The sequence below is a fragment of the Tasmannia lanceolata genome, unplaced genomic scaffold, assembly GCF_043159265.1.
Source record: "Tasmannia lanceolata isolate RefF3 unplaced genomic scaffold, GAP_Taslan_0.1 ptg000008l, whole genome shotgun sequence".
Lineage (NCBI taxonomy): Eukaryota > Viridiplantae > Streptophyta > Magnoliopsida > Canellales > Winteraceae > Tasmannia > Tasmannia lanceolata.
In genome coordinates, this window is record NW_027518685.1 from 66,265,690 (window position 1) to 66,278,817 (window position 13,128).

At 39.4% G+C, this 13,128-nt stretch overlaps 1 protein-coding gene across 1 annotated transcript; it reads left to right on the top strand.

The window, feature by feature from the left end:
- The first annotated feature begins 8,313 nt into the window (after positions 1-8,313).
- On the top strand, positions 8,314-9,214 carry LOC143883220 (germin-like protein 8-2). The gene is made up of 2 exons (XM_077386572.1): positions 8,314-8,431; positions 8,658-9,214. The coding sequence occupies exons 1-2, from the start codon at positions 8,314-8,316 to the stop codon at positions 9,212-9,214; spliced, it is 675 nt and encodes a 224-aa protein (XP_077242687.1).
- Positions 9,215-13,128: the final 3,914 nt, after the last annotated feature.

The following is a 13,128-nucleotide window of genomic DNA, read 5'->3' on the forward strand; positions in this document are numbered from 1 at the left end:
TGTCCAACAATCCATAAGGGTCTAGCGAGTTGTGAGTGTGATCGGCCCAGGGATCCAATGATCATTCTCACAGGGTCCACAATGGGCCCTACTGTGATCTCACGCAATGTAGTCCAACTACGATAGCATTAGGCAAGTGAACCCCACCATGACGTTACCCTGAAGAAGACCATTAGATCAAATTACCCAAATCACATCCAATGTGTAGTCCTTCCTCCAATCCTTCATTTACCGAGTTGGGTCTTGTGGAGGGTGGACATCAATTACCCCATGGGCTCACTCAATGGTATACCTTTCTACCTATCAAGCTTGGGCCCGCAAATGCATTTGCAACTCCCTTTTGAAACAATCAATGTTTTTGAAAAACTTTGATAAACAATTTATCAAACGGATTGGCCAGTCATTATTTAATGGCCTAGCTGAGATCGAAATTGCAAATGATTTTCCTCTATGGGAGGGGTGGAGGATTCCATGATGGGCATCACTATTGACCCCACGGGTTTACCCCATGACCCAGCACTACCCGCTGGTAACCCCGGACCGGGGACTACTGTTAGATAGACCAAAGCCATAAGGTGTGCCCACAGACTAAAAATATCCCTCAGGTCTAAGGACAGATCCAAGGGTCCTGTCTGACAGAATAACCTTATCCAATTCCTTGTCCACAGGTTATTCTACAAAGCCATCCGTTCAGTGTGTGATCCAATCATTTCGCCCATTCCACCTACTTAGAATCAACTACCCCAGTGACCTAGATAGGCCACCCCAATGCGTATATGGAGGCAGGTTCGATTCTAGTTGTGTACAGGTACGAGATGTCCAATCTCAACCCCAACCAAGAACATTCTAGGTCTGCAAAGAACCTGAAGATCATATCTCCCCACCACATAATCTCAATGTGCATGACCTATCCTACGATGCTACCTAAGGATAAAGGTGTGCCTAGAAGCACATTAGGTTAATGATTTATCTATCTTTTAAGGGTTTCTAACATCTAAAACCTAAGGCTCCATGGGTTGACCAGTCTCATGCTTGGGTTGCATTCATGGAAGAGAATTGTGTCTCCACCCTTAAACAATTGGGCATATAAGTTAATAATATATTGTTGCCAGGCATATTCTCACGATTCACTCCAACAAATACCCAATAGATGTCATGTAACAATAAATAATAGTTGCAACATTACAACAACTGGATTTTGATTAGAGCACACACCCTAACAATGACGGCTTCTGAATGCGCTTTACCCAGATTCCCCATAAACCGGCTTAAAACTCCAACCGCGTAAGTAATTTTTGGCCTAGTATATACCATGGAAAACATCAAGCTCCCGACAAGGGTAGCATATGGGATTCGATCCATTTTCTTCACATCCTCTTCCGATTTTGGGCACTGATTGGAACATAACTTAAAGTAAGCTGCTAATGTGTCTTTATCGGCTTAGACTTGCTCATCCCAAACCATTCAAGCACCTTTTTTATAAACATCTTTTGTGAAAGCAACAAAGTTCCAAGGATAAAAAGAATGGAACTTTGTTGCTTTCACAAAATATGTTTGTAAAAAAGGGGCTTGAAAGGTTTGGGATAAGCAAATCTAAGCCGATAAAGCCATCATCAGCGGCTCACTTTAAGATATGTTCCGATCAATTCCCAAAATCGGAAGAGGAGAAGAAGAAAATGGATCGAGTCCCATATGCTAGCATTGTTGGGAGCTTGATGTTTATCGTGATATGAACTAGGCCGAACATTGCTTATGCGGTTGGAGTTTTAATCCGGTTTATGGCGAATCCAGGTAAAGCACATTCGGAGGCCGCCAAATTGGTGCTTCGCTACCTAAGAAGTACTACTGATTATGTTATGATATATGGAAAGGATTCGAATCCGTTGCATGATTTTGTTGATACAAGTTATGCTAATGATATGGACAAAGAAAGATCTACTACGGGTTATATATTTAGGTTTGGGAATGGTCCTATTAATTAGATGTCAAAGCTGCAACCAACGGTTGCATTATCCACTATCGAGGCATTAAGTTAAAACCTATGGATTTATTTTGTGATAACATGAGTATCATTTATTTGGCCAAGAATTCAATTTTTCACAAAGGACCACATATATATCGGTTCAATATCACTACATTTAGGAAGTCATTAAAGATGGAAGGATCTATTTGTTGAAGGTGTGAACCAAAGAGAATGTGGTGGATATGCTCATAAAGATGGTTCAAGGAGAGAAGTTATATTGAAGTTTATCTTCTCCCAGTCTCAAGAAGGAAGGGTTGGCACGCTGGTGATTGTGCATCAAGGTGGAGATTGTTAAAATGGTGACGCATGAGCACCATTTTTTTATTTCTTTTTTCGAAGTCGGTATCTCTTGGTCTTTTAAATGGGATGTTTTCCTTGCCTCTCTCATATGGTTTTTTAAAGACAAAAGATAAATAGGGTTTAAAAAAGGAGAAGAGTGAGATATTTGAGAGGAGAAAAGGTTTAGACAAGAAAAGAGGGGTTTCCTCTTGGGGCTTTAGGAGGGCTTTGTGGTAAAGCGAAAACAAGTTTCTTCTTCTTGGTTTTCCAAGGTGTGTTCCTCTTCTTATGGTGTGCCCATCAAATGGATGGTTTGGATCTTCCTATGGTGTGGCACGTACAGTACTTTTTGGCAAGTGGGATTGGAAATTAGGGATCTGCTAGGGACTATCGATCAATTAAATGAATCTGAGAGCAACCACCTTTGTCCCCAGGTTAATAAAATGAATAAGACAAAATCTTAGCCTGTGTGGGTTGTGTGGCTACTCTCACATGCAACAGCCAAGCCGCAACATGCCTGAAGTGATTGTCCCTAGCAAATCTTTAGTTTTAAACCTAACATTTAACAAAGTAAAGTGATTGTCCCCAAAGGATGCGGGGCGGGGATGGGGATTAGATATTCCCCATGGGGAGGGGAGGGGGATTCCCCATGATCCCCGCAGTGGGGAGGGGAAGGGGAGGGGGAAAATTCCCCGCATAGGGCAAGGGGTAGGGGACCCCAACATCCGGCCCCGACCCGCCCCGTTGCCAGCCTTAAGAAAGATCTCTCAAGGAAGAAGATGCTAGTATGTTTAAATCTGTCAGTGATAACAAACTGATCTTGATCAGTTCTTCTTCATGCATTCAACAAGAAAATAATGGAATGAAGAGAAAAAGGACTATAACACTAGTCTACAATTCCAATTCATTAACAAGGAAAGAAAGAATAAAGGAGAAGAGCCTCTCTCTCTCTCTCTCTCTCTCTCTCTCTCTCTCTCTCTCTCTCTCAAATCAATGTCATTCTCAGAAATGAAATGAGATTGGCTTCATATAGACAGCCCTTACAACTAACATCAACCAACATAACCCCCAATGGTAAAGAGACTAAAAAAGGACATGTATAATAATCAAATGATTAATAATGACGACTACTAAATATAACAAAATATGGAAGGACAATAGTATAATAACATTACTATTGCAAGTAATGGTCAAGCAGATGCACCAAAGGATGTAGTGCATCACACTTGCCTTCTTAGAAAGAACTCGGCCCTGAGTTCACATAAACTCCACCCGGGAATTAGTCCACCTGGATCAAAGATGAAGATATACACACCCTCGTCCCAAGGAATATAACCTCCCACCTTAATTCTCTTATTGAGTTGTATCTTACCATGTGATGTGCGTGGGCTAGTAGAATACCTATAATCCCCAATTCAATGTCTGCTGAATATGACATATGTGTAGTAGTCCGCTGTTTAAACCAAATATGACATATGTGTAGCAGTCCACTATGTAAACGTATCATATATAGAATTATATAATAGTTGCGGGCAAAACCATATCACTAGCAACAATGGCAGTCATAGGTTCCTTTGCGGTGATGGCAAAGCAATATCACTTCCATATAACTTTCCATGCTCTTCTTCTTTGTACTTCTCATATGCTTCTTGTATGTAATCTGGCCTTGTATTCTCTTTGTCATCTTCCATATCATCATCAGCGTATCTAACAGTGGACGCGCACACGCAGGGCATGCGTGCGAAAGTGAACGAGATATTTAAAAGTTTTGAACTCTTACAAGAGACATTTGTTAAAATGGGTGATAAGACCGTTGCATCACGTTAAATCTTCTCAAATAGCTAATTGCTTACCCTTCTCAAAGAAGTAAATCTCATTTACAAATACAGTTGAGGCTCTCGTAATTAATGCTCTATAAATTAATAATCTCTTATATCCTATTTCTAGACCAGGAACCGACATTGTTCCTACGTTGGTAATTTATATTCTCTTATCTCTAATACTTAATAAAGAAAAATAGAAAATACTAAGTGACATAAGATATAAGAGAACCTTCCTAGAAAATGTTGTTCAAAGTACATGTATTTAACTGTATGTTGGTACAAAATAGGAGAAGGAAGAGAAAAGACATAAGTGAAAGAGCATTAACAGTACAATCATATCTCTCAAGTGTAAGAGCATTAAATGCTCGGGCAGTTACAAGTCATCTCTCTTTTAATTGACAACCATTAGCCCCATCTCCTTCTCTTTGAAATGACAAGTGTAAGGCCCATCTCTCTCCTCTCTCTCTCTCTCTCTCTCTCTCTCTCTCTCTCTCTCTCTCTCTCTCTCTCTCTCTCTCTCTCTCTCTCTCTCTCTCTCTCTCTCTCTCAGCATTAAAATCATTAAATGTTAAAAACGAAATAAATGTAAAGTGTAATGATAAAGGGCGGTGAAACTTTGAGAAATTCGGGTGATAGAATTTTTTTTAATACTTTATAGGTTCTAATAGTTTATATAAAAATAAGCCATGGAAAATATTAATTATAAGGGCTGTGACTACAAGGTTCTAATGCTTCACACGCACACACACGCACACGCACGCACGCACTAGCACACTGGCGCACACGCACATAGGGATTTGCTAGCATTCATCGCAGAAGCCATTTTACGGCTGCGCTGTTGTATGTGAGGGCAGCCACCTCGTGAATGAAGACAAACTCTCACATCGCGGATGGTCTGTTGATGGATGCTAGCAAATCCCTACGTACACTCACACACGATATAGTTACTTAACTTTTAAAGAGGCAATTCCTTAATATTCTATTTGTAGATAAGATTAATTTAAAATTAACCTATTTACACATTATGCCCCTTCGTATTTGATTGTTTAAGGCGTTCATATATTTGGCCCAATTGCGGATGGACCATTGTTTCAAAAATCTCCATTGTGAGACAATCTTAGAATCTAAATTTATGGCATATAAATGGATGAAAATGAATGATTGTAATTTTAAAAAAAAAAAAGATTAGCGGCATTAACTTATCTATTTTAGGAATGTTTTAAAAGATCAAGAATGGTAGGGATTATTATTTTAAAAAAAAGAATAAGTCGCACCCTTAGCGAATTCATCAGAATGATATGGATTCCTCTTCAAAATTTGGGGAGTTTTCTTTAAAAAATTGGACCATTTACAAATCCTAATTATAAGATATATAAGACCATATGTAAATACATAAGACATGAGAGATATAATAGCTTATATTACGAAATTTTATTAGTTTTTTTATAAACACATAAGATATAAGAGATTTACTCTTGGCATTTACACTTATCTGTTCAGATTGTATAATTATCTTCGTCATATGCAAAAGAAAATTTAGGGCAGAATGTGAAATTCTCATCAGTTTTATTTGTACCATGAGCTTTATCTTAAATGCGAATGATTTTTTAAATTAAAAGAAATTTTGTGTAGTTGTTTGATTTTTTAACTTTTAATAATTTATGGACAAAGGAAGATCTATTATGGGTTATGCTAATGGGAATGGTCCTATTAGTTGGATGGCAAAGTTGCAACCAACGGTTGCCTTATCCACTATCGAGGCCGAGTACATGGAGACAGCGGAAGCTTGCTAGAAAGTAGTTTGGCTTCAAGGTTTGATGGGTGAGATTGGCATCGAGTCAAAACCCATGGATTATTTTTTTGTGATAACATGTGCATCATTTGTTTGGCCATGAATTCAGTTAATCACAAAAGGACCAAACATATATCGGTACAATATCACTACATTCAGGAAGTCTGATGGAAGGATCTATTTGTTGAAAGTCTGAACCAAGGAGAATGTAGTGGATATGATCGTAACGATGGTTCAAGGAGAAAAGTTAGATCGAAGTTTATCTTCTCTCGGTCTCAAGAAGGAAGACTTGGTATGCCGATGATTATGCATCAATGTGGAGATTGTTAAAATGGTGACGCATGAGCACCAGTTTTTTCATTTTTTGTTTTTTTTGGAGCGGGTCTCACTTGGTCTTTTAAGTGGGATGTTTTCCATGCCTCTCTCATATGGTTTTGTAAAGGCAAGAGATAAAAAGGTCTTTAAAAAGGAGGAGAAGAGTGAGAGGTTTGAGAGGAGAAAAGGTTACTACAAGAAATGAGGGGTTTTCTCTTTGGGCTCTAGGAGGGCTTCTCTGGTGAGGCAAAAACATGTTTCTTCTTCCTGGTTACTTAGGGTGTGTTCCTCTTCTTTCATTCTTCATTTCCATTAGTTTTTCCTTGCAACCCTAGCATAATGTTGGAGGTTTTTTATGGGGATTTCTCCTCACACTTAGTGTATAGATTTGGGGTTTTTTTGTGATTGTATAGAAGGTTGGAGAGAAGGGTTTTTCGGTAGTTTTTACAAGTGTGGAGGTAACGTTGTACTATTTGGTTTGAAATAATGGACCTGTGTTACCTTGTCGTTGGATGTAGCCCATTATGGTGAACTGCATATATTGTTTTCTTCTTGTGATTGCTTGTGATTTATTTCTTTTGCTCCTCTTAAAAACTGGGGTGTCGTTGGATCAAATATCAAGGGGGTACCGCCCACATGGGACTTGACCGTCGGGCACCGTATTAAAACTCTTGTTTTATAATATTGTAAAGTAGTAACGGTTTGCTAGAAGAACTCTTAATTTGACAATATATTTTCTGAATTATAGTTTATAATGTAAAAGATATTAACAAGGGAAAAGTGTTTCTACTCGGTCAAAAGTAGATAACGTTGTCTACTACGTCGCATGAAACACAGTGGGCCCACATCGCTTGGATAATCCAGAGCATTCATTTGTTAGGCCCTGAGATAGATAGGGTGTGCCCTAAAAATCAACTTCAAACGATCATCCTAACCCTTCAATTTGTGGAGGTTAAAAATGGGAGGTTCATAGCCCTCCATATTTAACCTCCACAAATAGAAGGGTTGGGATGATCTTATGGTGCTGGTTTTTTTTTTTTTTTTTTTTTTTGGCACACCCTAACTATTGCGATCAGGACCCAAACAATGTGGGCCCCACTGTAATTTTGGCCGACGGAGTAGATAACGTATCTACTCGGCCGTGTAGAAACACTTTTCCCTATTAACAATTAGATTGGTATGGAAATTCCATCACAATATTATCTGAAAACATGAAATTGTCAAAACGATTTCCCAAAGGAAATGATATATTAAGACGTTTTTTGGTAAATTTGCCATCAGTGGATCAGGATCATCCTATCATAGTTTTAACGTAGATGATGGATGGATTTTTTATGTGAGTGGGTGTCCACCATATCAACAGCTTGAACGACAGAAAATCGACACCAATTATTTCTCAAATCGCATATTTGAAAAACATCCAAATGGTCAAAGGAGTTTAAAATATATTTATTTACCATTTAACCAAGTTTTGGCAACTAATCTTTAATAGCGAAGTAACGAAAAAAAAAAAATTATAGATGCTGTAAGTTTTTTTATAATTACAAGTGAAATTTTATTTTCTACCCCATTCCTCAGCATATCCATCCTTTTGTTTGTGCTTTCTTGGAAATGACAATTTTCAGGGAAAGGCAAACAAAAGGTGGAAATATAGCCATTCTTAAGAAAAGATAAACAAGAGGAGGTGGAAATGCTGAAAAGGGGTCGGGAAAAATCAATTTCCTAATTAGAGTGGTATTGGCCAACCTTAAAAAAAGGTCTGCAAATTAGCAATCAAATGGGTAGGTATAAATAGGGTAGGCATTGTTCGAGACCATGTGGGAGATCACCCAGTTTGATTTCAGCATGTCCTTCGCTCGGCTAATAGGGTAGCGGACCGTTTAGCGAGAGATGGAGTAAATTGGATCTTTGATTTTCTTCCTCCATAATATGTTGTTTCTTATTTTTCTTTGTATATTTTCTTTTCTGTACTCATGACCAGTTCGGTGGTGGGGCAAGCCCCACTTATTAAAACACTCATTCTAAGCTTCTTCCACACCATCAAAACACTCGCACCCAATACTCCTCTTTAGATTGATAAAATGGAGAAGGCTACTCCCCTCGTTGTACTTGTACTCCTTTCCTTGGCATCTTCTCTTACCTTTGCCGCTGATCCCAGTCCTCTACAGGACTTTTGTGTTGCTGACAATATGTCTCCAGGTACAAATGCTTTTTTTTTATTTCTCAATTTAACTTCCATTAGTATCATGATAATCACGTGTTTGTGCAAACTCAATTCCATTTTTTGGTAGGTAATGTGGGGTTTGGCTAGATGACTTGAGAAATATTGTTATTGCATTTACTCTGCGTGTGGACACCGGCCCTACGTGCATGGGTTATGTTTTTTTTTATTGGCTGATCTTTTTTTGATGTTTTTCCTTCTCAGTGTTAGTCAATGGCGTGGTTTGCAAGGACCCAATGCTCGCTCAAGCAAGCGATTTCTTCTTCCCAGGGCTTGACATGCCACGCAACACAAATAACCGAGTTGGGTCCAATGTGACCGCAGTGAACGTGGTCCAAATACCAGGACTCAACACTCTTGGCATCTCCATGGCTCGCATAGACTTTGCACCCTATGGACTAAACCCTCCCCACACACACCCAAGGGGCACTGAGATGATTGTAGTTCAAGAGGGCACCCTCCTCGTTGGTTTCGTCACCTCTAACCTTGCAAATGGCGAAAATCAGCTCATATCAAAGGTCCTCAATAAGGGTGATGTGTTTGTGTTTCCAATAGGTCTCATTCACTTCCAATTCAATGTTGGACGGACCAATGCGGTGGCCATTGCCGCTCTGGCAAGTCAGAACCCAGGTGTGATCACCATAGCTAATGCCGTCTTCGGATCAAACCTGCCCATCTCCGATGATGTTCTCGCCAAGGCCTTCCAACTTGACAAGAAAGTAGTTGATTTTCTTCAGGCACAGTTCGGGCCCAAAAACTAGATAACTACCGACAAGGATCCCATGCATTAACTACCGTAGTGTCTATTTGAATAAGCAAACTTGATGTTTGCATTTCTTAAAATAGTAATAATAATACAGTTTGAGTATGTCACTTGGGTAATCATGGGATTGATTTACTATGCAATCTTGTTTTTCATGAATTCCTCTCTCTCTCTCTCTCTCTCTCTCTCTCAAGAGGAAAAGATGCATTTGATTAAAGCAAAATTACAAAGTGTGGCTCCTGAAATAATTCGGAAAGTCTAACAAATGTTTTTCTCTTCATTACACTTTTATCTACCAAAAGCGTGAATGATTATTATGTCTCGGTTTTGAGTTCATTTTGGCTATAACATTCTCAATAAATTTATAATTCTCAATAGATTTACAAAAGATATATATGAAATTGATCAATTAATTGTCATTCACTTTTAATTCGGAGCAGGTGAGAAAACGAAAAACGTGCAAATCTGTAAGTGTTTTTTTTTTATGGAAAAATCTTATAGATCTTAAATCGATGCGCTATAATGAACAGATTTGACGATAAATTCTCCGACACTCTAGAAAGTTCTCTCAAGCAAGAAGATGCAAGTGTGTTTAAATCTGTCAGTGATAACAAACTGATCTTGATCAGTTCTTATTCTTGCATTCAACAAGAAAATAAAGGAATGAAGTGAAAAGGGACTAGAACACTAGTCTACAAATCCAATTCATTCACAAGGAAAGAAAGAATAATGGAGAAGAGCATCTCTCTCTCTCTCTCTCTCTCTCTCTCTCTCTCTCTCAAATCTTAAATCAATGTCTACCTCAGAAAATGAAATGAGATTGGCTACATATAGACAGCCCTTACAAGTTACAACTAACATCTATTAGTGATTTTGGATTTTCAAAATCATGTATTAGTGTTTTGGAAAATGTTTTATAAAAAGCGTTTGGGAAAAAGAAAATGTTTTCTTGGAAATATTTGCTTTTACAAAAGAATGTAGAAGTGTAGTTGAAAAGATAGTCCCGTACCGGATGAGAGAAAAGAAAGAGAAGGGCTTATAAAGCACTACACTTTTCTATTACTTGTTTGATTGCACATTGGGTTGAACCCATGGTTGGACCCGCGGGACGGTGCAACGCACCGTTCGCACACGCGCCCGCGCGCGTGGCGTGGGCAATGGGCTATAGGGCGCATAGTGGCGCTTTATTGGCGCTTTTTTAGGCGCACTTTGCGCTTCGCACGAAGCCGACCGGTTGGGTTGGGCTTCGGTTCGGGCCTAACGGTTGGCCCAACGGGCCCATAACTCCAACGGTCAAAGGGTGTGATCAAATGGGTTGTGTCCCTTCCCCCAACGGTCAAGTGCCAAGGGGGTGCGATCCACACCATAGATGGTTGATCTAACGATGACTGGGTTGGAGAGAGGTTTTACTCAAACCAACAGTCACATCTAGGATCGATCAGGACCGTTCAATATCAATGGGTGCGATCTAACGGTCAGATTTCAAACATTCTGGAAAGGTGCCCTGTAGAGATGTTTTTCACACTTAAAAGACACCAGGTGGTCTACAAATTGTGCAGAATTCAATCATTTCAAGATAGAAATCGAATTGGCAATTCTGACAGACTTTACACTCCCTTCTACACTCCTACAAAAATCCCCAAGTATTTCTACATACTGTTTTTCTTTTGTTTACTGTTCTAGATACTGTTTTTTTGCAGAAACATTATCTAGAAATTTCTCTAAGGCTTGAAATTTCAGAAGGGCATTTCGGGTTTGATTACGCTAGTGCTACGCGTCATCAAACATTAGTAGGGCTTCCCTACTAGGCTTCATTGTATCTTGGAGGCAATTCGCGGATACCCTTTGCACACTACTAGTGGGGGCGAATCTTGTCTTAAGGAAAGTGATATCACGCCTTGAAGCAACAAGTTTCTGTTTTCTATCAACAACAGTACCCTCATATTTTTCAACAACATCAACCAACATACCAACATAAACTACCAATGGTAAAAAGACTAAAAAGAGCATGTATAATAATCAAATGATTAATAAGAACGACTATTAAATAATAAAAAAATAAGGAAGGACAATAGTACTATAATAACATTACTATTGCAGCTAATAGTCAAGCCGATGCACGAGAGGATGTACTGCATCACACTCGCCTTCTTAAAAGAACTCAGTCCGAGTTCACATAAGCTCCACCCGGGAATGAGTCCACCTGGATCAAAGATGAAGATATACCACACCCTCTTCATAACTGTCATCCCAAGGAACTTAACCTCCCACCTTAATTCTCTTATTGACTTGTATCTTACCAAGTGATGTGGGAGGGCTGGAAGAATAGCAATCAACTCCAAATCAGTGTCTGCTGAATATGACATATTTGTAGCAGTCAACCATTTAAACCAAATATGACATATGTGTAGCAGTCCATTGTTTAAACCAGCTGTAAACTTTTCATAGAATTAGATAATAGTTGTGGGCAACACCATATCACTAGCAACAATGGCTGTCATAGGTTCCTCTGCGGAGATGGCAAAGCAATATCACTTACACATATCTTTCCATGCTCATCTTCTTCTTTCTACTTCTCATATGCTTCTTATATGTAATCTGGCCTTGTATTCTCTTTGTTAGCTTCCATATCATCATCTTCCTCTCTAGCGGTGACGGAGGTGCAATTGACCCCTGTTGGGAAAGTTGTCTTGTTCCCCAAGGGAAAGAGAGAGTTTCTTCTTGGGTTCTTCTGGTGGGTTTTTTTGTCGGGTTGCTCTTGTGTGTACGGTCTTGGGTTGTGGGGTTATGGGTTTTGTGTCAATCCGTTGTAATCCTTGTATATTGGTTTCTCATAGTGGAAGATCCTGTTCTCGCCCGTGGAGGCAAGCATCTTGACGAACCATGTAAATCTCGACGTTCATCTTTTGGTTTGTATTTATTTCTATCTTTTCCTTTAATTTGTGCACGATCAGATTGGATTTGCCCGACAGATTTTCTCAACAAGTAAGAAGAAAGGGTTTTTTTTTTTTTTGCTTCTCGGGGTTTTCTCTTGGGTTTCTCTTGTGTATGGTCTTGGGTGAGAGGACAAAGGAAGGGTTGCAAGTTTCTGGGTTTTGGGTCAATCCATTGTAATCCCTGTATATTGTTTTTTCTCATAGTGGAAGTAGGCATCTTCCCGAACCACGTAAATCTCGATGTTCATCTTGTGGGCTTTGGGTCAATCCATTGTAATCCTTGCATATTATTTTTCTCATAGTGGAAGATCGTGTTCTCGCTCGTAGAGGTAGGCATTTTGCCGAACCACGTAAATCTCGATGTTCATCTTGTGGTCTATGTTTACTTTTATCTTTTATGTTAATCTGTGCACGATTGGATCACATTGCCGGACGGATTTTCTCAACAACTAGTATCATAGCTTAGGTTGGAGCCACTGCCGAAATCGGGTGGAGTGATCATGGGTGTTGTGCTTAGATTGCGGTTAGAGCGATCTTTGAAGGTATAATGATTGTCCAAGAAATTCTCATTCGAGGTGGAGCTCTACACCGAGAAAGTGCGAAGTAATTTGAGATGACAGTAAAAGAGAATTCTACCTAGTTCAACATCGACAGGTTTGACGGGAATTGCAGTTTCACCCTGTGGCAGATGAAGGCGAAGGACATCTTAGTTCAACATGGCATGTCTAAGGCGTTCAAGGGAAATGATGGGAAGGCGGAGAAGATGAACAGTGCCAAGTGGTAATACATGGAGTCGAAGGCGGTCAATACAATTAGACTATGTCTAATAGATAACGTTATGTTTAACATTATGGAAGAAGAAAAGGCGCCTATGTTATGGGGAAAGTTGTAAAAACTTTACATGCCAAAAAGCTTGGCCAACTGATTGTATCTGAAGAGGCAATTGTATGGGCTAAAGATGCAGAAAGCTGAGACC